A 24569-nucleotide genomic window follows, 5' to 3' on the forward strand; every position below is an offset into this window, starting at 1 on the left:
AAAAATGAGATGAGGAATTTGTGAATATGAAGGGCTTTTAGTGTTTCAGCATAGAATGGCCTTTTGTCTCATTTTAGTGGGGCTGCATTGCCTGCTGTCTTTGACCATGAGAAAAGTAAAAAGAGAATTCTTGAATCTGTATATTTTAAAGTTTTATTTCAAACCTGGTTCTGTGTTCATGTGGAAAGTAAGACTAGTGGGTTTGGGCTGTTTCTCGCAGGTTAAATACGGCATGGCAGGGACCTAACAAAAGTTTGGAGGTTTTTTACCTTCAGTTTCAATCTCTTCATAATTTTTCATGTACAGAAAAAACAATTTGAGGAAATAAGTTAAGGAAAAAAGGGGCAAAATATACCAAGTTCTGCAAATAAAGCATTAGGACAGAACTAACTGGGGGTCATGGATCTTGGTCTCACTGTCCTGGCACCTGCATGCCGCAACAGAATTATTTACCCTGCAAACTGTGTGATGACTGCCTTGGCTGTCTGACAGCTGACAGCAGGTCGCTCATGGGAGAGCAGCACTTCACACAGCACCTTTTTTTCCCCAGAAACTCTCTCTTCGGTTTCCTGGACTGGTACAGAAATACAGGGCATTAGCACTGTTCTTGCCATGTCTGGTAAAGCCCTTAGTCATGAACTGCAGAGCTTTAAAACGTATTGCTGAGAAATGCACTTCAAATCATCTGATCCAAAGTCTGCTGGCTTATCTGTTCAGGAAAGGCATTGTCTGTTTCAGGGAGAAATGACCACGCACGGAGGGTGAAACACAGCCAGAGATACTCTGAATATAATGGTAAGAGCCTAATCACTAGCCAGACCAGAAAAAGTCTGGTGGACTGTAGATGTAAGACAAAGTACATTTTCCCCTTTCATACTAATTTTTTTCCATATCCGAACAATGTCACGCTGATCGGACTCAAAGGGTCACCATCTAATTCTTTTAATTGCTGTGATTCAGAGGCAGTTTTGGAAGCGTCTTCCCTAGTTAGCATAATGTGATGCCATTCTTTGCTTTTCTGGCTTAATGTATCTTGAATGGAAGCAAAGCAAAAATGTTTATATTATTTTCTTTGGTGTTTGCACACAAATGTCTGAGGATGAATGCTATCAATGGGGCTCTGTATGTGGAGTGGTGATGTTTAAGTGTTATTGCAGGCTTATGGATGATTTAAAACTTAAATTTCCTCTTTTCTAAGCTGTGCTGTTATTCATAAATGTCATACTTTAAAATATGACTTTGTGTACACATGTACATACATGCACACACACACACACTTCGGATTAGAGAATATAATGCATAGTTGCTAGTAAGTTAACAGTAAATGCTTAAGCCACTTGGTCAGCCAGCAACCCTCCAGTTAGGGGCGTGCTTCCTAGTTGGCCAGGTCAGCTGCCACAATTTTTGTAGTAGTTTTTCTCAAGCAGTCCATTTCCCCACTGCGCAGGGGTTAGGGAATGAATACATTTGGGGAATATTCAGAATTGGGGGGGGGGAGAAACGCCCACTTCTAGTCTCAATTCCAGGCACAAACCAGTTTCAGGACAGCTGGATGTTTCCACTGAAATTATCCATTATGAAATTAATTTACATCTCTCTGGTTAATTATCACTACTATCCACAGCAAACTCATGAAATGAATAGGAAATTTTCACTCTTGTTTTTGAACTGTATCTGCAGGCTGTGTAAAACAGCACAGATAATGTGTTTGTCAGGGGACCCTCCCAAGCATATGAGCTCTGAATTTAATGGATTTGAAATACTTTAAGAAGAGACGTGGCTGGATGAGAAATGTCAGTGTCTCCTGCAAACCAGTTTAGGCTGAAACTTCATCTGAATTGTTCGGAAGAAAGGCAACCCACCCCAGCATGGCTCCTGTATACAACACAAAAAAGAGTGGAAAAAGCCTACTTGAGATATGACCTTTGCTTGAAAATTAGAATAGAAACTAAGCTGCTCAACTGTTCTTTAAGAGTAGACTAAGCTTTATCTTAACACAATCACAGTTTATGGGACCCAGAGGAGAGCAAACAGGAGACTTAGAACCTACCTTTAAAAATAAATTAGATGTTCCTAAAGGCAAGACATTTACAGCTATTACAGTCTCATATTTATTTGTAGTCTCTTCTTCCTTGCATTTACATTTAGATTTACTACTATGCTATTAAATGTAATCATTAGGTATTTTTACCTTATTTTTTGGAGGCATTGGATTTTGAGATTGATTTTTAAAAATGCAGAGCTACCAGCAGAGCCTTGTAGTTGATTATACTCAATATTTCAGATTTTTTTTAAAAATCAATGCACACTGAATCTTGTGCAAAACCACACTAATTTCTTCTAATGAAACTGTAAGTCTGGCACCTGTAATCTTCTTGGCAATCCAGATTTTACCTTCCGAGGTCAGAACTCTGCTGCATGCAGTGTTGGTAACTTGTGCTGCCTAGGATTTCTGTCTAGCCCTCGCTTAGAAAGATGGTGAGAATAACCACAATTAGTTGATGTCAAATTGATCTTGGTTTTCAAGATTCAGCGGGGAGTCTCATGAAGGCAAGCGAAGATTGTTCAGGCGGCTGTATGGATTAGTTTATGTCTCTCTTCAGGGCTCTCTCCTGGCTGAAAGATTTGTCTTGGGATGTCAGTGAAAACAGGCATTGCAATTAGCTTTATATAAATAGATTTGATGTTATTTAACACGATTGCTTATGATGTTTTTATAGAAGCTTGAAGAAAAAGTGGAATAAATACTGGAAATTGTTTGAATATTCAATATTGGCGCTCTGCCTTTTGGTATTTTTCACGGAGCGAATGCCAGCGTGTCTGCTCGCGTCGCTTCCCTACTCTGCACCAGCACTTAGCAGTGCAGAAACGTGCAAAGTGCTAAAAGCATTATTTCCTACTTAACAACTTGTTGTAAGACCTCATAGGAAGCTTATATATGTGTGTTCAAACCAAATTGCCAGCACTTTTCTTAGGGGATAAAAAAGCATTTTCAAAAAAACTCCCACCAAAACCGAAAATAAAACTTGAGAATGTGCCAACCTAGGCCGTAAAGGCTGCAAAATAAATTTGTGCCCCACATTTAAAATAAATGCTGAGGACTTGGTTAAATTTAGTCTTCAGTTTTGGGCAAAGCTGAAGTTATTTCTCTTATGTGCCTTAGGTTAAAGCAGTTACATTTTCTGTTACAGCTTTGGAGTAAGTAAACGCTGGTTACTAAAATAAGCAAGTAGTAGTTCCATGTGCTGAAGCAGGGTCAGAGAGGTGAGCTGTCTGATAAGCAAAGGAAAATTACATACATTTGGTAGTGTACAAATGTTTCAGGCAGGAATTACTGGTATTTTACAAGACATTATTCTTTCAGTGTATCTAAAAGCTAGGTGTTATTTCATGCATTCAGTCATGGTTGTTATTGCTTGTATGTGAGAGTTTTACTGGAATTCTGGGTGTCCTGTGGTTAACCTGGGAAAGAATATGTTTTTAGTTTCAGATGCAATCTTTTATTTCAGTTTAATACTTTAATTCAGCCTTAAAAAACACTCTGAGGAGCCGACAGACAAAATCTTTTTGCTCAGCCTTTGTTCTGTTGATGGTGGTGGCAGAAAACCAAATATAAGTTTCTCATCTGGTTTAAAAATATCCACTTGCCCACATAATCTTTGCAAGAATTCACTGTCCTGTAGTTAACAGTGGTGGTTTGAAAGTTCAGTGCAATGTAAATGTTGGATTGTACCTTAATTCTCTTTAATTCCAATGCAATGCTTTTATCCCATATACTGCACCACAGATGGATGAAATTAACTATTTCACAAATCCAATTAAAAAAAATGATGAACTTGTCAAACTGTGGTTTTATTCTGTAAACACTACTAGTAAACTACAAACATTAAATTTATATTTTTTCGAAAAGAATCCTTTAATAACTTGCAATCAATAGAAATGTTTCCATACATTTTAATAAAACCATGAAAACAGTTGTTTCACTAGACTGTCCTGCCTTAATAGAAACGCAAATATTGGAACACCAAGATCCTGAAAATGAGAGCGTGAACAGCCTTGGAATGACTTGATTATCGTTGTCTAGATGTAGAGAAGTATCAGAAAAGCACTAGTGAAATCAGCTAGATTAGGCTTTTAAAATACTCCTGTATGAAGTTTGTAACACGTAGTTACAGGCTTGTGGATTTTTAAATCATTGTCATATATATATATGCTATCAGTAATTAATAGTTGGAGCTATGGAATCAATAATCTATTTATAGATTAATGAATTCAGCTGAAATTGACTGACTGTTAGACTGATTTAAGTGATTCCAAGTAGACTTCTCAATATATACTCATTTTGAGATATTAAAAATGTCATAAAATTAGCCAGAGATCAGAAAATATTTACTTTTAGGCATGTATGCCACTATAGCATGATACTATACAGTGTAGTATATTTGGAAACTTTTATAGATTTGGGTTTTTGCTATGTACTGTTTGTATTCAATTTGAGAATAACTTTGAACAGCCATAACATCAAAGAAAAATCTTTCCCAGGTTAGCAGTCAGTTCAGGCAATGTACATGCACAAAAGAACCTCCTTAAAATCCTGATGATCTTATGTGTGACTTTAGTATTCTGTCCTGGTGTTTTGTTTTGTTTTGTTTTCTTGCTTGGTTGATTGCTTTTTCAATTATTTTTCTTTTTCTTTTTTTTTTTTTTTTTTTTTACCTTTTAACAAGAATGATGGCCATATATAGCTGCTTTGCAAGTTATCTTTTATATGTAACCTCATCTTTATGTAGCAATTTAGAAAGCCTGTGGAGCACTTCCTGGCTGTTCCTAGCTGACACTTGCATATAATGGAGTGCCTCCAAATATTCTTTGGTTTGGAACATCACTTACAGCTGGTACAGCTGCTCTCTTTAAAGCATCACCAAATAGTAGTCAATCCACAAGTAACTCTTGGCATTCAAGGGTGACATTGTTTGTTGCTGTTTGTGGAATTAGGTCTTTTCTGTATTCTTACAAGCTTCTTGTGAATTTGCGAAGCTATATTTGCAATAAAATGATCAGATTTCTGCTCAAATTCCTTTTTAAAGTTTTTAGGAAAAGACAATTTTTTAAATTTTTTTCCTCACTGTGTTGATGAATTTGGTAAGAGGGTTTGCTTAAGGTATTTGTGCAAAATTGACAAGAATTTCAACAATTACAAATTTTTTTTTGCATTGCTTCCTATTAACAAGTCCACTTAGACTAATACTGCACAGACATTAGAGGAGGGACATGCACAGTGGCACACCTTGTTAGCAAGCATCATCAGGGAGTCTGGTACCCCCACCCTTTGGGAATGGTGCAGCTATCAGTACCTTAATGGCACAGCCAAAAGAAGCATTGTCTTAACAGAAGTTTTGCCCTTTCTAACCGTCCTACTCTGTCCAATTTATTGAGCGAGTTTGTTGTTGTTGTGTTGTATTCTCCCTGCCCACCCCCTGCCCCGATCCAACAGTGTGTTATTGCAGTATTTGAGTCAAAGTCCTTATGGTAAAGATGGATTCCCCATTTTAAACGAAAGCCTTGCTTAGCTTTGCGTTACGCTGCTAGAAGCTAGCTTACACAACATACCTGTAACATATTGTGCCTTGCCTACGACTGTTGACATTTCTTTATCCTTCAGTAAACTTTGTTTTCTGTATTGTTGTGTGAAATCTGGGGAAAAATTCTGCCCTTTATTCTGAGTCGCTGGGTACATTTCTGCTAAAATACCTGGAGTAACCAAAGTGGATGCGACTTGTAAATTCTCCTGCCTCTGACTGAATTAAATGACAAAGGAAAGAGCTGCCAAATGTGGATTCTTGATCACTTCTTTCTTCTTCTCTCTGCATGTTATTTCAAAAAAATAAATAAGAGAGAAAAATTCCCTATCTGACTTAAGGTGATCACTGCTGAAAGTTAAATCTGGGAACATAAATGTTAAGAGTATTTCAACAAACGCTGACTGAACTCGTAAGTCTCAAATTTTACACAGACCAGTACCTCCCCCCCCCCCCCCCTTGTTGTCGTTCCAAAGATCTAATAGACTCTCGAATAAAGGGTGCAAAATTGTTTCTTCTTTTACATCTAGTTCTTCATCTTTCTGGGTTCATTCAAAGAAATTTTTCTGATCTGTGTTCATGTTATCATTTGCTCCCATAGGAGTGATTAGATTGTGCCAAAGCATAGAGAGCAGAGTCCTTGAAGCAATTGAATGAGGAAGACAACTTACTACAAGAAAAATGCCCTGGGACATTAATTGCTTTAATTAAAACCTTCAGGCAAAAGTTAGAAGTCTCAAAGTACAGCTCATGTAAATAAGATGGCAGTTTCTTACTGCTTTTTAGTGTTGTTTGATGTGTATTACAGTCGAGCAAATCTGTTTTGCAGTAGTTATACACCTACCGTATAAATTTGTATATTTGTATTTTCATATCGCCATACAGATGTTAAGAAGCCTGTTTATGCAGGAGTCAGATTCCCAAATGTAGTATTCTGTGCATGAAAGCAACAGTTGGAGGCTAAACACTGTTAAATTGACCGTTAAAAAGAAGTGATTGTACAGTAACTTTGAAAGTGGGAGTCTTTCTCATGCATTGCAGGAATGAACAGGTTTCTGAGACCTCCGGTGATTATATACGTAGGAAAAGCCCCATCAGGAACATCAGTCAGTATTTAAAAAAATTAATCCTAATACTTGCCTCTTTTGTGAAGCTATGTAGGATAAAACAGTACATGTATTCTTTTGCAATATGCATTGATAAGTACTGTGTGTTTGTGTCTATATATGTAGACACACACACCTATAAATATACATATATTTCAGGTGCAGGAATTTTCCAAGTCTCCACTAGCAGTGAGATGCCAAGCTCTCATTTGAGAATTCCCACTCAATATCCTGCTGATGCTGTGGTTCTTTGTCGTGACTTCAGTTGCACTGGAGAGCAAAATATCGCTCCCCATCTCTTCTCCCCCGCCCCTAATTTTTCTCGAGGCCTACTGCCTGATACGAAACCTTAGGAATAATGACAAAAATGATTCATTATTAATAAGTTAACCTAGACTATATAGGGCTTGACTTCTTCTGTCTGCCTTGGTGAGTTTGATGTGTACTTTCCTTCCAGAGAAAAAGAAAAAGTAAATTCTGCACAAAATAGCCGTGGGGTTCTCTTTATAAAATGTCCGCTTCTGCTTAAGCGGGCTGATGATAGATTGGAAGCATTTCATTGCTGCTGATGGCAAAGTGATACTTCATACTTTGCTGGAGATTTCTGAACTCCATCAGTCCTATACTGCTAGGAGTCAGCATGGCTTGGTAGATGAAGATCAAGACTAGAAATAAAATAAAAAAAAAAAAAAAAAAAAGGCAAAGTTTCAACTCTACCTTCCAGGAATTTTTCTGCCTAGCAGTGGAAGGCTTGCTCACCTTCTGCATTAACATTTTGCTGTTATCCAAATGGCTATGTCTGCCTTCCTTACAGAGTGAGAAACAGGTGAATACTTCTGCACTATTTGGGATAAATGAAGTATAATTTAGATATCTTGCTTTAACGTACAGGTTTAGGCACTGGCCTTCCTGTCAGCAGGGCACTTTGTCTTCAAATGACATTCAACTAAGTGTCATTATTAGCACACAGGCAAACTAAACTTATTTGTCTCCAGTGTATTCCCATACCCATTAGCATCCCAGATATTTGCTTTGTGAATTTCCTTTATCAAAACTCCTAGGTTATCCTCTGCTGCCACAAAATCTTTCAATTGCCTTTCTTTGGACATCTGGTGGTACTAATTGTGTGGTGGACCTCAGACAAGAATATTCTGCCCTGTTACATTTCTGGCTACTAGTGTGGAAGCAAGTATTATTAGTAGTTATTGTTGTGTATTGATTTGCATTTTCAAACTGCCTTTCATTGAAGACCATTAATGAGCCATGTAGTGATTAGTTTCTTTTTCAGCAGCTTCAGTAGAGATTGATGTAAGCGAAGTCGCAACAACCAGCTAGATGTCCCAAAATAGGAGTCCTGATATCTTGCCGTGTCCCACTGGCAGCAGGCCTGCTTGGCTGTTTTGTAGTCTGGGCTGGTGGTGCGATTTAGGTACAAGTTAGTGGGTGTACTTAATTTTGGTTGTGCCTGCACTGCTCCCTTGTGATGGAAGATCAGGTGTCTTGAGGTTACAAATATTGGTGTAGCGTCTGTCCTGTGTATGTATAAGGTCATCAGTCTATGGCTGTAACATAGTCTTCCCCTCTTGATGTAGACACGCTAGGTCACCAGGTCCTAGGTTCTCCAGTCTTATGCATCTTGTGGCTGATGGAACGTGGTGTTCTACTTGCCTCTGGTGAGAAAGGAGTGTTTGCATAGGAGATTTGCTCAGTACCTCGCTGTGCTGTGTAAGCAAAGAATCCTTCTATCAATTCATACAAGAACTAACCCTGCCTTTTTAAAGGTCATTTCTGTCTCAGTCAGCTCTTAAAGTTCAAGAGGAAATAAACTGCTTAGAGTTGGCATTTTTCAAGTCAAGTGTCAACTTTCCAAGCCCCCAAGCCAGTGAATGCAGAGGAAGGAGAGATTAATAAGTGAGCTGCTTGGTTGATACAGTGATTGTGCAGAAACATTCCCTTTTTTCTTTCCTCTTTATGGGGCTTTGGAATGAAATGGAACATCACTGAAATATCTCACTTTCTCCTTTTCACTTTGCAATGCAAAAGTATCCAAAGCTCTTTAGAAGTGCTTCTTTTCTCATTAGTCCACTGACAGCAAGCAGAGAGTTTGTCAGCTCCAGTGAAGTAGGACACAAGGAACGTTTTATGACAACGCCAATACCTAAAAGCTCCTTTAACCACAGAATCTTATTATCCAGTGAGAATAAAACGCACTTTCAGAAAGCAGCTGAAGGGTGAAGTCTCCAAGCAGGTGCTTGCCCTTAACTGCATTGACGCCTTTTCCCATGCAGGAGACAGTGGATCGATAAGGAAATAAACAGGAAGAATGGGCTTTATTAATCAGGTACAATGGAGGCAGCAGGGGAGATGATAATGGAAGACAGGTGGTAATCGAAGGGCATGCTGAGCATAGACCATCTGCTGGCTGCCAAAGTGCCCATATTGAATGTGGGAGACGAAGGCTACGGAGGGGCCAGCACTGCTAATTGTGATGTTGGGTAGCTCCAGAGAGAGCGAGCTGTGCATCCCATTTATTGTGTTGGGTTTTTAGTTTCAGTCTTGGCAACTTTTTCCTTGTGTGTTTGTTTTGCTGGCCCATATAAGCTCTCATTGAAGGTTTTCAGCCTAAAAATTTCTCCTTTTCTTCGTAAAGGAGTTTGCAAAAATAAGCACATCAGCAGCATTATCTTTCTTGCTTTGCTTTCAAAAAAAAAAAAAGCGCCATGGTACGAACTATTCTTTAAAGTGATAGATAAATGAGCCTTGCCAAGTATCTCTGCGTTTTCCAGTTGTATGTTCTTGAACTTCTTGTTTTGGCTGGTGCAGCTATGAATTCTTAATGTAGGAATGCTCTGCCTGCCCATTATATTGTGGAAAATGGTGGTGATAGTATATTAAGGGCTGCATTTCCAAATGGCTTTAAAATAGGAATAATTTTCTGGTTTTCTCTATATGCAGGTGGCCACTTGATGTGAAATCACACATGGTGTTATTTTTTTTATATATTTGTCTATGTTTGGTTTCTCTAGATACATATTTAAAAGAAGAGCTCTTTGGAAAATCTGGGTCTTTTAAATTTTTCTTTGGTAGTCCTACTTGTTATTGTCACCTGAGATCGCTGAAAGTGAATATTGTGTGTCTGTTAACCAGAGAGAAGATCAGAAGCAGATCTTTTCTTGCATGAGAAGTTGATTCATGGTCCTTTTAATTCCTGTGTGTATTCTAACAGAAATACATGAAGACAGGTGCTGTGAAGAGTCCTGGCTGGTGAGGCAGGGCAAGGTGAGGATCAGCCTGATTGTTCTGGTCCGTAACATCTGCTGCTCCAGTCACCTCTTATATCCATTGAACAGCACAGATTATGCACCTCAACCTTATCTTTATATGCATCTGTGGGACGCCTGTGATCTGCAGCCACTTTTTATCTCCTCTTTGGTGCGTGATCCTTTTTTGTTGTCCTCTGCAAAGGCTGCACCTTTTGGATAGCAAAGTCATGATCTAGTTGGAGCTGTGTTGTGCGGTGGCCTTTGGCATACAGCGTACTGCCAAGGAAATGAAGCAGTTCTCTATGGAAATGCCCTAACCGTTCCAAACACTGAGAAAACCTGAACACAAGTATGTTCAAATACAATAGATACTTATGGCCTCAATTCTTACATATTAGGAGATTTTTGACAGTTTTTGAACCTTTTTTTTTTCCATGGGAAGCTTATGGTAGCAGAGACTGATCAGCTGGACCACTTGCTGCCATAGCCAAGAGCTGGCAAACTGCAGCTGTGAGAACAGAAATTTTTTTTCCAGCTTCTAATTTATAGTTTGGAAATTGAATATGACTCGTGTGAAAGAGATTAAATGACAACGTATTCACCTAAGAAAATGCAACAAAAATGCACACCTGAGTAAAATTTAAGCTAGATGAGATCTGTTGATGTGCACTAAAAATAAGCAAACCCTCTTTTTTAACTCTCTTCCCCAGATTTGCAATCAGATAAAAAATCAACCTAAATCAATGAATCAATGCCAGAAGCTTTGGGAAAGTCTAATAAAGGAGCAAATGTGCAGTGATACTTCTCACGTTTTCACCAGTTTGAAGCTTAAGGATTTCTTGAGCTGAAGGTGATACCTTTTTGTATTTAATAGCCCATGATGAATTTTTCTCCATTAATTTGTTTAGTTCTTCTATTGAAACAGGCAGTGAACAATTGCTCCTTCTTCACCTCCTGCCACTCATGATTTTGCAGACTCACAATTGTTTTTGTTCTTCTCAGACTGCTGTAGCAGAATATAGTCCAGCTAAACATGTGATTTTCTGTATCAAATCAGTTCTTCCTAGTTGTTGAGTACTGGCCAGAGTAATATCTGACAGGGGCATGAGAGTTTGGGTGGTAAAGGTTTATCAGGGCTGGTCTTCATTATTCTCCATTACATGGAGAGGTGAGAAATGATGCCAGTATGGTCAAGTGAGTATTAAAAGGCAGAATGGGAGCAAGAATGATTGCTGTGTTAGAAATGCATGCCCAAATCACCGTGGGCTGGGAGCTGAGAAGCGAGCAGATGAAGCAGACCGATCCCGGTGTGACTGGAGGGTCTGACAGATGCCATCCGTTCCTGGGAATGACACAACACTTGGTATTGCTTTGCGTTGCAGGAAGCAATGTTTGCAAACAGCACTGGTATCCCACAAAGTAGCTCTGTAATCCTGTGTTGATTTTGCTATGGAGAGAATCTCATGAAGGTGCAAAAAGGCCGTGCTTCTTCCACATCCCAGGAAAGAGAGAGATGAAGAGTGTTGAATCAACCACTGTGTCCAAAAAGGTCTCATAAGCAATTCCACAGGAAACTGAGGCAGATTAGCCCAAAGAGAGCTTTCACGCAACCTAAATTAGTGGCTGTTGTGCGACTTCAGCGGTGCTGATGTTTGGCTTGGAAAGGAAGAGGCGGGTTCTGCATCCCTCTGGATACAGACACGGTGCTCCGGATGTAGATGCGATGGTATGAGCTGTTACAAACCCTACAGCTGAGACACTCACTGATTCTGCAAGGACTCCTACTGCGTTTTAATCCAGTCTGAAACTGCTGGGTTAAAAGCACCACGGAAACAATCTGAATGCTTGTGTGATGAATTATGGTGCTGCACTGCTGAGGGCAGAAACTCTTCACATCGTACCTGTTGAATCCACGCTGCACTACCATCCCTTCCCTCCAGCATTTCAGTGTTGGCTCATGGAGCTGGTTGATGTGTGATTCGTGAGGCCAACTGGCTGAAACCAAGTTACATTGAACAGAGCTGTTCTTTTATGAGTGGTACAGAAACAAAATGACTTGGTTGCCATGTCTTAAAATTCATTTCCCTATCACAACTTCACTTCAAAATAAAGCATCTGACCTCTCTGCTTGTCTAGTGATTTTGAAACCTGAAACTGCTGCATAAAGGCTACTTACATGTCCACCTGACTGGTTTCTCTATAAAGTATTCGTTACAAAAAGATTGCATAGCATGTAGTATTGTTTTATTAAACATTTAAAAATATTGATGCAGAAGAATTGATGTAACAGGGCTATAAATGTAGTTGTTCTGGCAGTTCTCCTTCTACAGTGACAGCTTTATTCCTCTTGCCTTATATTGGTTTAAGAGTTCTTTTGAGCTAATTTGAGGGGCGGAAATTAGAGGAAAGTAGGTCTCTGTGCCCTGCAGGTAAGTCCTAAATAGTGTGAACAGTCCAGTGGAAGATTCAAATAGTGCTGCGGATTTCTGGGTGGTAACAGGGAAAACAAACATCCACAGAATGTTTTAGGAATAAGGTTAGCAGGACTTCATTAATAAGTCTGATCTGGGCATGTCCTTTTCACGGGGAGAAATCACTGCGTGGAAACAGTGTCTGAGAAAGCTGTTTGCCTCTGCTCAGCTGCCCAAATGTATCGGCTGAGCAGAGTGAGAGTGTGCAGTTGTATAGTATTTCTTGGGCTTACGGAGCGTGGGGCTGCAGAGCCACTGCAAAAGGAATGGCAGATATTCATCGTGCGATAGTCTAGCTTGGAAAGATCCCAGTCTCTTTAGTCTCATTATCTGACACCAGATGGCTGGAAACCAGCTCTTCTGTCCTTTGTGGGTCTGTGTTTGCTTATATACATGCCCGAAATGGATGTATATGAGAATGAAAAGTAATTTAACTGGGATGAAGCTTACTCCACACTGGATGTTTTGGGGGCAGTTTCAGCTAACTCTTCTGTTTTTCCTCATTCTTGTTCTTAGATATATGTTCTTGCTTTTATGCTTTTTTTTGAATGTTAATGTAATATTTGCCCCATATGGAAAATAGATACCTCGAAGGCAACATCAGGGTTGCAAGGTGAAGCTCTCAGAGGGCAGGAAATGCCAGAATTAAAGTCACCTGATGCCTCCTTAGTCTAGTTTCATATTCCATGCAGGATTCCTGTTTCACTTGGGAGAGATGGTGGATTATGTTGACTTAATGAGCAGCTATTCATGTTTTTCTACAGGAAAAAATTTAATAATTTGTTATTTCTTATGCTAGACCTGTTATACCAGATGCAAACCAAGGAGAAAGTGTAGCCTTATTTTGGGGATGCCATTCTGGAATATTTAGAACTTGTTCTTTCAAAACACTTAGCATTACCCACGGCTTCATGTGTTATGAGTAGTTGCTATTGATTTCAGCAGTACTGTCTGTGCCCAGCACTTGAACTCAGCACAAAGGTCTACCTAATGACTAAGCACTAAGGACTACCTTTGAAAAGTTCATGGTATCAGCTGGGAGCTCTGGCACAGGCGAGAATTGGAACCATTTTTTGGGGGAGACTTTCAGTTGCCTTAACATGAGACCATTCTCTTTAAGCAATTTCTGTTCATTAATCTTCCAAATTCTGCAGCAAATGAGGCAGAGATCTTGCGGAAAACAGATGCAGTTAGCAGCGAATCCTGTTTTGTTATTAGAGCATGGTAGAAAAGATCATACATTACCATGTCACATTGTTTGTGCCCAAAGACACGGTGGCACTTGGAAAATTCAAGGTTACAGGTCAGGTTATTTGGTCATGGAATTTTTAAGACCTTTGCAGTCTTAATATGCTTCCATATTTTGGATTTAACGATTAGCAGGTCCGTTACAATGCTGTGCTTAATATGGCTTGGATCATGGTAGACTGCTTTGACGTAAGTTGAGTCAAAGCAGGTGGGAGGCGGATATGAGATGAAGTTAAATTGGTGCTTCCGAGAAAGAAAAGCCAAGAACAGCAGTCTGTTGGAGTGCTTGTCATAGGTAGCTAAGTGACTTTTCAGCCATTCCTTTACTTTTATCTGTGCCAGTGTCCCATGGGTAAGTGCTAGGGGGTAGTACTTAATTGTTTGGGTTTATTTGTTGTCAACAAGTATCTGTTATGAATTCTCTTCTGAGTCCGCAGTGAAAACCTAGACAGGTTTTCATCACATAACCTGGAGGGGTTTTCCCTGACAAAAGCCTGATGCTGAAATGCTGAGCCGTAGCTTTGAATTTTAGTGAGAATTATGGTGGGGGTCCATCACTGAATTCTTCTGCAAGAAATATTTTAGACAATTGTGTTTCTGTAAATTCATTCAGGTAGTCTTAGATTCAGATGTAAAAAAAAAAAAAAAGAAAGTGTCTGAACAGTAATATACAATACTCATTTCGATACTCATTTCACTGTGGAGTATAGTGATGCACATTGGAAATGAGGTCTCATTGGAAAAAGTCATTTGAAACAGATCCGCAGAACCTTCACGAAGCTGTAATGAGTCACGAGTCTGTGAGGGCTCACTTGTTATGTTGCAATGGAGCGTTTAATGTTTTGTTTTTCTCATCTAAACGCTTTGACCCTCTTTATTAAGATAAGCTATTATCTAACTGTCAAGAGCCTAGAATTTCAGCAGATTTGTTTGCTGACAAGTTGGCTCAGCACAACCATTGTCCTACTCACTTCTTTCCCTACTTCAACAAAATTTTCTTTTTTTCACTCCTCTTTATCAGTCTGTTATCCTTTACAGCTCCTCAGCTCTCATGCTGCCTATTCCCAGATGACTTTTCCACTTTAATGTAAGCGTTGGTTTGAATGTATAACAGAAATTGGAAATATTCTTAGTCACTCACGATGTTCATGTCACCAGTTGTCTGTGCTCTGTTGCTGTGCTTCACACCAGTGCTGGAGAGTTGGGCCTGTGACTTGACAGCTTGCTGGGAGGGAGAATACTTATCGAATTTAGAGCATTTAGGGGAGATTTTTTACAACGTACGTAATACTGGATTGGGTTGAGAAAACTATGCAATGCCTTCACCTCACTTCCCACTTTTGACTGTGCAACAAATTGAAATCCTTGACGTGTATTTGGGGGTGAGTGGGGTTGGTGGGGAGGGATAGAGGAAGAGGCTTAATCTCTATAGAGAGGGAGAAGCAGGAAAAGACTAGTACAAAAAGAGTGAGAAGTTTTGACTTTCTTCATCATATTTAGGCACGGCTGTGCGTTCATCCAGCCCACAAGTGTGATTATAGATTGGTAACTGATGGGGCCAACTGCATTATTCATTATGGTTCAGATTGAAATGAAATCATGGAGGGCAATTTTCTGTCTCACACTTCAAGGTCAGATGAGAGTATTTATTATTCCCTCTCTGTTTATCTGTGAATGCAAATTGAATTTAGCGATTCAAATTGATGAAATGTTAGAAATATAAAACTCATCAGAGCCAACATGAAGAGAAATTACTGGGTAGAGCTGGCCAGTGACTTCACCATCCCATGTACAGGCCTCTGCTTTGATTAGTAATTATTTCAATCTTTGGGTTTTCTCATTCCCAGTTCTGTTTCAGTTGTTGTCATTTTTGTTTTCAAAGAAAAAAGTGTAATAACACTTTGAAGCATTTAGAATTTGAATTAGATGATGTAAATAAAGCCAGCTGCAGAGAGGATGCTTGGATCCTGGCTGGAGAAAAGGTTTTCTTTCAAAATTCTTCCTTGGGGTTGGTTTTTTGGGGCTTGCTTGCTTGTTTGTTTTCCTCCCTCCTGTGACAGTTCCCTTTCTCCAGTTTTTTGCTCCCTTGCATTGAACTGAATGTTCAAAGCTGGCATGGTGTGTGATGGGGAAGGGAGCAGCCATTTGCCATCTTTTGGTGCTGAAGCTCCAGGCATTTCCTTACTGACATATTGCCCACAGGCTGACCTTCCTCACCAGCCAGTGTTTTTAGGAGAGCAAAAACTAGGACCTGCACAGGGGACCAAATGAGCATGGCTCTCTTATTGAAATGGTCGGAATGGAGATATTCTCTTCCCAGCTCACTGTAATGCATTTTGAACAATTTAGTGAACATCTTGGCTCACTTCGGTGTATCAGTCTGTGCTCAGAAGGCATTGCCGTTGTGTGCGTCCTGTTCTCTGCAGTGTTGGAAAGACACTTTTAACTTGTATGGGGGGAATTATTCTTATCTCAGAGTGGGAGTGGAAAATCCTTATCAGTGAATGCTCTTTAAAAATAGGCAGTCCTCTGTAATTGCCAAATGCCACATACAAAATTATGATACAGAGATAGATGATGCATGCTATGCAGGCTATATGCTGTGTTAATAATCGTAGAGGACTGTTGTTTTTAACTCCTGCTTTTTAATTACTTGCATTTTAGTAACGTCTAGTATTTGCTTCTCTACCAAGCGCTGCAAAGGGAATCAGTTTGCTCAGAATGCAAGTGTGTCTGACTTGTTGATTCAGAACAAGAGCCATGAGCGTTTGGACAAACCAAAAGCCCTCAATAGATTTGTCTACATAAGCTATTATAAATCACTTTGTGTATTCAACTATCAGCTTGATTTCTCCTGTAGCCAGTTTTACTGAAGACGGCAGCATTTTCAAGTTAGTAAGCATACAACAAGCAATGTGGGTTCAGTGGTTTTTAAATACCAGTAAAAGTTTTATTCACCAAATAAATGCCTTTAATAGAAGCTTTGGCCTTATGAATACTTCAGGTTTGGAGGCTTAGGAAAAGGACATTTATGCCTGTAGTTCTCTCACCCTTGAAATATTTTACATTCCAGAATTCAGTGATGGATGTATTTGACAAACTATTCATATTTCAACTTAAAACCAAAACAAACCACAGAAGTCTCTCATTTACTAATTGAAACGTTGCTTTCATTCTCATCTTGATGGTGGATGTGGAAAGCATGTTTCTTTATGTGACAGTAAATCTCACGTTGAATGGCTGATTAAACGTCCGTTCAGATAGAGCCACACTGGCCTTTGCATTTTGGCAGCGTTCCTGTTTTTGGTTCCTTTGGGTTGTTGTGGTCAGCAAAGCTGCGCGTGTTGCAGCAAGCGTGTTGACCCTGTAATGAAAGGAAGCAGAGGGTGCCTGATGTGAATTTCTTTTCGTAAATCCTAACTCCTGCCAGTCAATTATGGCTATTGTACCGGGGCTGGGACATAAAAATTGTGTTATTTCTGTTCTGTAACTGTTCACTTTGAAGGAACTGCATTTCTGAGCCTGATATTTATGCTGCTGGTTAGGAAGTAAAATTAAATACTATCTCAACGATATAACATATTGTCAGTGTACCAATAAAGCTCCAAACATCTGTCTGTTTCTTACCCATTTCATCTGTCCACACTAGCAAAATAATTCTCTTTATGTTGTTTCCTCATTATAAATTCAGTATGATTCAAATCTTCTTTGTATGTAGAGCAGCAACGTGATGTATGAACTGCTTATTTTTGAATGATTTGTGATTTATGGAAGCCTGATGATGGTGAGTTATATAAAAGGTCTTTGAGACAATACAAAGTGTGAACCAAGAGAAAGTTTGCAGATGTTTGCTGAAGGCTTGGGAGAAATAAATACAAGAAGAAAGCTTGTTTTCCTACTGACTCTCTGTAGACTGTTTCGTGTAGTATTTTCTGTAGCAGTATTTCATATGGCTCTCTATAAGGCGCGCAGTTCAAGCTTTAAATAAAATATAGCCCATGTGATAACTTCCACTAAACATGTTAATATTTTGTATCATTGCTTCTTCTGAATCTAGTAAGCAAATAACAGATAACATGGAAATGTTGGCCTCCACAGTTCTCACTTGTGCATGTCGCAGTAGCAGCGCAGTGTTTGAGAGCAGGGATAGATGCTGCTGCTGCTGCTTCAGTGTATTCGCAGTTCTGTATGTGAAGAAGAAAGGAAGCAGAATAAGATACCAAACAATCTTATTTTAATAAAAGTTAGCGCCCGGACCTTTGACTTTTGAGCTGAAATACTTGCAGCACTAAAATCATCTCCTTCCTGATGTCTGTTTTTCTAGTTTACCTGCCTTAAATTTATTAGTGTAGCCAGCTCCATTCTGCAGCAGTGTTCTCAGAGCTCCCATCCATCTTTTCAGCAGCATTTTATAATGGATCAATTTTTTTCCTTTTTAACATACGATGGAAATTTTTCTGTTTTGCCAAGCCCCACCTTTTCTTTCCTGTGTGCTGTCCCTTTTTAAGGCAGACTATTGTTGTCATCATCTTCTCCCTTCTGTTTTTCCTTTTTAATTCCCATCCCAGATGGTGGTGGTTCCTGTCGAGGCGGGTTAGGCAGAGGCTGAGGGGGAAGAAGTCTGTGCCACAAACTGGAGGTTGGAAGGAGCCTTGAGGGAGGGCACAGACAGGGATGTTTTGCTGCTATCCACTGGACAATATGAAGACATGCTGGAGTTACCCTCTTGCTACTTGTGCCTTCATGTTGGCTTATAAAACCCGGGGGAGAAGAACTGGAATGAAAAATAACATTTTTGTTCAAGCTCTCTGTTTATCAGTTTCCAGTGTGGTTTATGTCTTTGTGTGTACTGTCTATAAATGTGTAGATATGTTGAGAAGGCTGCAAGTTGTCAAGCCTCAGGAAAGGGTGTGCTTTTCTTCGTCCAAATGTCTTGCTGCAAAACAATTTCCCTTGCTCCTTTTTGCCTCATTAGCTTGTGTGCTAACCTTTTTATTTTGAACTCAGTCATGAAGATGTTGATAGTTGCAGCGTGTTTCTTTGTTATGTATGTGCAATAGCACTGTCATCGTGTTTTTTCTCTGTGCATCCTCAGTGTTCTTCCCATCCACGCTCTCTGGTTTTCGGTGCTTTCTCTTTGATGTGATCCTCATTTCTGACAGTTGGCCCTGGTATGTGCAAGTGTCTCATCTTTTCCTGAGGTGCAACATGATCCAGACAGTGTTGCTCTTCTAATTGTCTCTGTGCCGCAGTGGACCTCTTGTTTTCTTCTCAGGTTGACACACAGACTGGTTCTGGCATCCTGTTTGCTTTCCCTGTTATTTTTTTAGTATCTCTGAGGTGGTAACTTGGCTACTGAAAGGATGGAGTAATTAAAATAATGTTTTATGGATCATTGGGGGGAGCGGGGGAGGAAGCTGTCAGCTGCTTTTGTAATTTTTTGAAGGAGATTATTAAAATGTATCTTATAGCTTCAGTATTCACTGTCTGCCGTCATTGTTCTCAGTCTTTCAAAGAACATTCTGGAAAATGAAGTTTTATCATTAAGATTACATTAAAGTGGATTACAGAAGGGAAGAGCAACATATGAAGAGTCTCAACAGCTCAGAACAGAAAGATGTTGGCATCTCATTCACTGGGATGTGGAACAAGGAACATTAATAGGCTGATAAACAGAAATGACTTTTTCTCTTTAAGGCTTAAAAGGTTTACTTTGAACTTGCAAAGATTTTAAAAAATGCCAGTTCTCCAAGCTTACGTTGAACAGAGAACTTTGGGCCTATTTTATTTTATTTTTTTAATGCTCGTTTTCAGTGAGCAATTACTTTTGAAAAGCCATAGGTGTCATCAGTGTGGAAGAAGAGTGCCCCCGTCTAACTTTAATGGCATTTGCTGCTGGGCACCTACTTTCAAATCCTGTTTTGTGTCAATAAGGAATATAACTTTCTTTTTGGATTTTTTTCTTATAGAGACAGTTTATGTTGTATTTGGTGCAGTTTCTGGAAGAATTATCAATCTGTCTGAAGAGAGGAAGAAAGGATCTCAATGATTTGCTTTGGCATGGTGTGGAGAGTTGTAAGGAAGTTGAATTTCATGCATCCTATAGCAAGGAAACCTATGGTAACAGAGTCAGTTCAGAGAGTTTGAGTATTGTCTCTGCTTTCATAGACATCTCTGGCATTTAAAATTTTATGTACATTAACATCACATTTGATCTGAGGCTGAAATATAAACAGATGATGGTGTTCTTTCCGAACACCATGCAATAGCTGAGGAAATTGCTCATTTGTCTCTCTTTGCTTAACTTTTCTCATGTTTTAAAACAGTCATTTTCCAGCCTAGTTCGAGAGGTGTGCATGTGGCTGAATGTCTATGCTCTCCATGAGATGTGAATCTCAAATATTTTTCATTAATTCAAGAAGGAAACCTAGCACATATCTCATTTTTCTTTGTGAATGTCAACTCAATCATAATCCGTCAGTCCACTCAGCATTTATAGAAATAGGTCACAATATTGGGAGATTAGGAAAAAAAGATTTCTCCATTGTCCTATCAAAATGTTTTGCAATAATCAAATGCAAGATTCAGGCTGTTTTGTAGTATTTAATCTTACGTTTGCATTTTTTCTTCTTTTCTGACTCTAATCAGGACTAAGTTTCTTTGATAGAGCAAATAATTTGCAGTAAGGTTTCTGTAGTGCAATTTAATATGTTATAATACAGTTGATGAGGTTTTTGTACTTATATTTACCCTATGCATGAAAAAAGAATGTTGTTGAACAAACTCTAATGAATCTTAAGACAGTAGCTGAGGTTACCCGGTCTCACCCATCCATTCTGCCCTGTATTGGAGGCTGACCTGTTGCAAACTTGGTAGGCTGGCACGTATGCATGGGCGTAAAGTCTGTCTTAGCACAAGCTTAGCAAAGTCTGTCTTAGTACAAGCCCCATGGAAAGGGGGATAAGTGTTTTAAGCCTAGGATTTTGAGAGGCATGGTGTGATGAATCTTCCTGTTACGTTTTACGATGTTGCCCAAGTTGTGTCCATCTACTGGAAATTACTGTCAGCCTAAATTGCCCCTGAAGGGGTGTTTAAGGTGTAGGATGCTGTACTGTGAACGGAGCAGCTGAGGTGTGAGCACATGTTTGAGTTTGCTAGCTGTACTGCAAAGTGGTAACCTCCAACAAAAGGATGGGCGGGAGAGCAGTGGTGGGTAGCTTTATAATTTGGCAGCTGTAACTTCTGCATGATGTGGTTTTTGTACACTGCAAGTAATCACTTCTTGAGTGACATATATATGCTTGTGACATATATATGCTTGTGACATTTGACGTCTCGGTTATACCACTTAATTTTATCCCATATTTCACAGTCTGCCAGGATTCAACCTGCTGTTTGTCATCTTTGGATGTTGGCTTCTAGGAAATTTTTTAATATGGATTTATTTTGTAGAATCCGACAAGAGTTGATTCTCTACTTTATCCTGTGGAATTCTTGCATTGTTCAATAGGAAAAAGGCTAGTGTTTCTGTTAAGTATCCACGAGACTGAATTTGAGATGTTTGCTGAGGTTGGGATGAGGAAGGGAGCATCCAGTACAAGGCTGGTGCCACTTCATGTTCCATCACCATAGATACTACTCTTGGGCACAGGTTCCCCTTTTAACTGATTAATTAAAACAGAACCAAGGAAGTAGTGGTGCCTTGGTAATGAAATTACCCATTTTCAAATGCAGATTTGAAGCCCTCTTGATGAACTTTCCCACCTGAACACAACAATGAAGAGACTGTTTCACAGTCCCTGATTATTAAATTGGTCTGTGAAAGGTTCCAAACTGAACTGGAGCTTTAAACAAGCTTCTAATTCACCCAGTGTTTCAAAATGCATATTTTTCTTCAAGGAGGAGGATTTTGAGGTAGGGGGACAGATGCTTGGGTATTTGGGTGAATTCCTACATAAATTTCCCAAGAAGTACAATTTTGTGACCTGGCAGTGCAGGATGTACTTGATTTATGCTAAGAGTGTCTTTTAAGGCAGTGTTCCCTTTCAGATCTATCTAAACAGTACCTTAACAATAGTGCTATTTTATTTAAAAGCATTTTTATTTATTTTAATTATAATGATAAAGAATACCCCTCTGAAACACTCATAAATTTTCCAGTGTTGTTTTTAGCATCAGAGAAACAAAGATCATCTGTTCCTGAGTAAGCTAGAGATGTTGGTTTTGATCTTTCCAGCTTGCTTGAGGGTTTTTGACTTGTGTGCAATACTTTTTTTCATGTCCTGCTCACTCTTTAAATACTTAAGGTTAGCGCAGTCTTGAATAAACTTGTCATACTTAAATTATGAGCCGACTCTTAACAATCACAAGAATTATTTCACTCCTATTTTGTTGTTTATCAAGTACTTTGCCAGCATACTTGATCTGTGATGAGCTGCTTGATGTGTGCCTCAGAACAGCTGTCCGTTAGTGTCCCAGCAGCAGACTGAGTGTCTGAAGGGCATGCATGAAGAACATCTCCAGGAATACATGGATAATTGTGCGTCACCATGTCATGCTGCACAGAGACCCGAGAAGAAGATGGAGAAAGTTATTCTGGCTTAATTGAGAATCATGTCCGCATTGCAAAAGAAGTGCTAATCACCTGGCCTCAGAAGGCATTTCGCTTCCAATATAGAGTGCTGGCAAGAGCAATGTGCAGGTGGTGGCTATAATTACTTGCTGAGTATTATCTGTCTGTCAAAGCAGATCACACTAAACCTCAGTTTTAACTTCTACTTCGTTAGAAAAAGATGAAAAGATACAGTAGAACCCAAGATTGTGTGTCATTTGTTGAAAATGAGGCATCTTCTCAAAAGCAAACTGGTTGATTTTGAAACAGATATGCAATTATTTAAATGCTTTGTATATGTGAGGTTCCAGTAATTGTCTTGAGCTGAACAAGAAGGCTGTCACTGGGATGGTTCTTCTCTCATATCTTTTTCTGAGAACAGCTCTGATAATGAGACTGCAGCTACTTGGTTTCCAGTGGTGCAGCCATAAGATGAAATGGCACCAGCCCCAGTGTCCTGCTATCATGGTGATGCTTCTCCTCTCAGGTTTTTCTGATCTGACTAAGAGGCAGTGGTCAAGATTTCACAGGTCTGTATTGTCTTTTTTAGTGCCCGAATACTAGAGAAGGCCCGGCAGCAGCTACAGGAGGAAATACTACGGATTCAGAGCCAGCTCTTGGATGAGAAGAAGAAACGTGAGCAGCACGAAGCACTGGTCAGACGGCTGCAGAAACGTGTACTGCTACTCACCAAGGTGAGCTTCTAGATAATGTTTGGAAAAGCCTGTGTCCTTATTTCTTTCCTCCAGGTGCAGTCGTTGCTATTTCTTCTTTGTTCACCTCTGTAACTGGTACTACAAAGTTGTTATGGGGTCTTTGCAGAGTGGGTGCTATGAGAGACATGAAACCTGTCTTTAGGACTGCGTTAGAATAAAAGTACTAGTACATCCTAAGGCTTTGCTAGTGTTCCCCCCATCTGGGCTCATGCTGTGTTGGCAATACGTGACTTCGTCTCAGGCTTGGCAATTGTGCGAGGGCAGAGAATTGAATCATGTTGTCACTAGAGTGTTTTGAGCCACTGAAGGGAATTTATAATGGCTTTGGCTGCATTGCCTCCTTTCCTAAAGAGAATGAAACGACGGCACCTTGTCAACTGTTCCTGTGGAAAAACAATTTACAGAGAGTAAGAGATTCGCCGTCCTCTTACGCTGAAAGTCTGTTCGAATGTAATGGTAGGCACTAGACCAGTAAATTGAAAATACGTTTTAAGATTCTTTCTATAGGATATATCAAAGAAGTCTGCATTATCCTATATCAGGTATGCTCTCGTGATGAAATTCTATACAATAATTTTGAAGTCTGTAGAGCATTGAAAACTTTATATTAAATTCTGAGAGCGCTCTTTCCCCAAAGGGAATAATAATTCTCTATAGTCAGAATGATGGTTACTTCACTTTCCAAGAATACTCCTTACAAAACTTCACTCATCTGAGCAATCTCCCTGATGTTATAAAACTGCTCATGTAAGTAAGCCTATGTGTGTGCATAAGGTCAGGCTTGAGTAGTTAGAGCGCATGAGAGGGAGCCAGGCACGTCACTGTGTAGGGGGAGGAAAGATGCTGGTATGGGAGTGTCTGAGCAAGAGTGAAAGGAGCTGTTGTGTTACTTGTGCTTTAGGCTTTAATTTTCAGTGTCAACTAAAGCATTTTGATTGATTTTAATTGTGCTGCACCCAATTCTGTGTAATTCCATGTCATTGTTGAGCCAAAGAAGCTGTGATATATGGTGCGGTAAGCAGGGCTTCTTGAAGCATGAAGCAACCACTTTACAACAGGATATTCTATCAGATCTTCTGGCTGCAGAATTTGATGCCACGGAGAGTCACATAAGTGAGAAGAGAAAAATGACAGCAGTTCTTTCTGCTTCACACCGAGGTAGGCACTGCAATCAGGGTGGATGGACCAAACTCTCTCCATGGAAACAGAAAAGGCATCTCTTCTCAGTCTTTCTAATACCCCCAGCAGCAGCCAGCCCTGCATACTGTTCTAGTTTGGTACTGGCCTGGCTGGATATGACACAGGTGGATACTGAACCCCATAAAAATCCTTCCTTTGCAACCTTCTCAGCTGTCTAGCATTGCCCTGGGCTGCTCAGCCCTGAAGAAAGTTTCTCAGACGGTTTCTAAAATATTCCCTTTGTTAACTTATTTCCAGTCCTCAGCAGAAACATGTTTTGTCATACAACACAAAATATCATTACTTTTCTTTATGTGCTGGACAAAAAGACAACAGTACTTTGTCATGTAATGGATTGTACCCTAATTTATATAGAAAGACAGAGCCTTTGCTTTG

General features: G+C 39.6%; 1 protein-coding gene across 6 annotated transcripts in view; it reads left to right on the forward strand.

Moving 5' to 3' along the window:
- MAD1L1 (mitotic arrest deficient 1 like 1) overlaps positions 1-24569 on the forward strand; it is a 376769-nt gene that overhangs the window by 92976 nt on the left and 259224 nt on the right. For all 6 annotated transcript variants that reach the window (XM_050905937.1, XM_050905938.1, XM_050905939.1 and 3 more), the window contains exon 11: positions 22829-22973. In XM_050905937.1, the coding sequence (XP_050761894.1) occupies positions 22829-22973 (145 nt within the window). The remainder of the gene's footprint in view (positions 1-22828; positions 22974-24569) is intronic.

Source organism: Gymnogyps californianus, chromosome 15 (assembly GCF_018139145.2).
Source record: "Gymnogyps californianus isolate 813 chromosome 15, ASM1813914v2, whole genome shotgun sequence".
Lineage (NCBI taxonomy): Eukaryota > Metazoa > Chordata > Aves > Accipitriformes > Cathartidae > Gymnogyps > Gymnogyps californianus.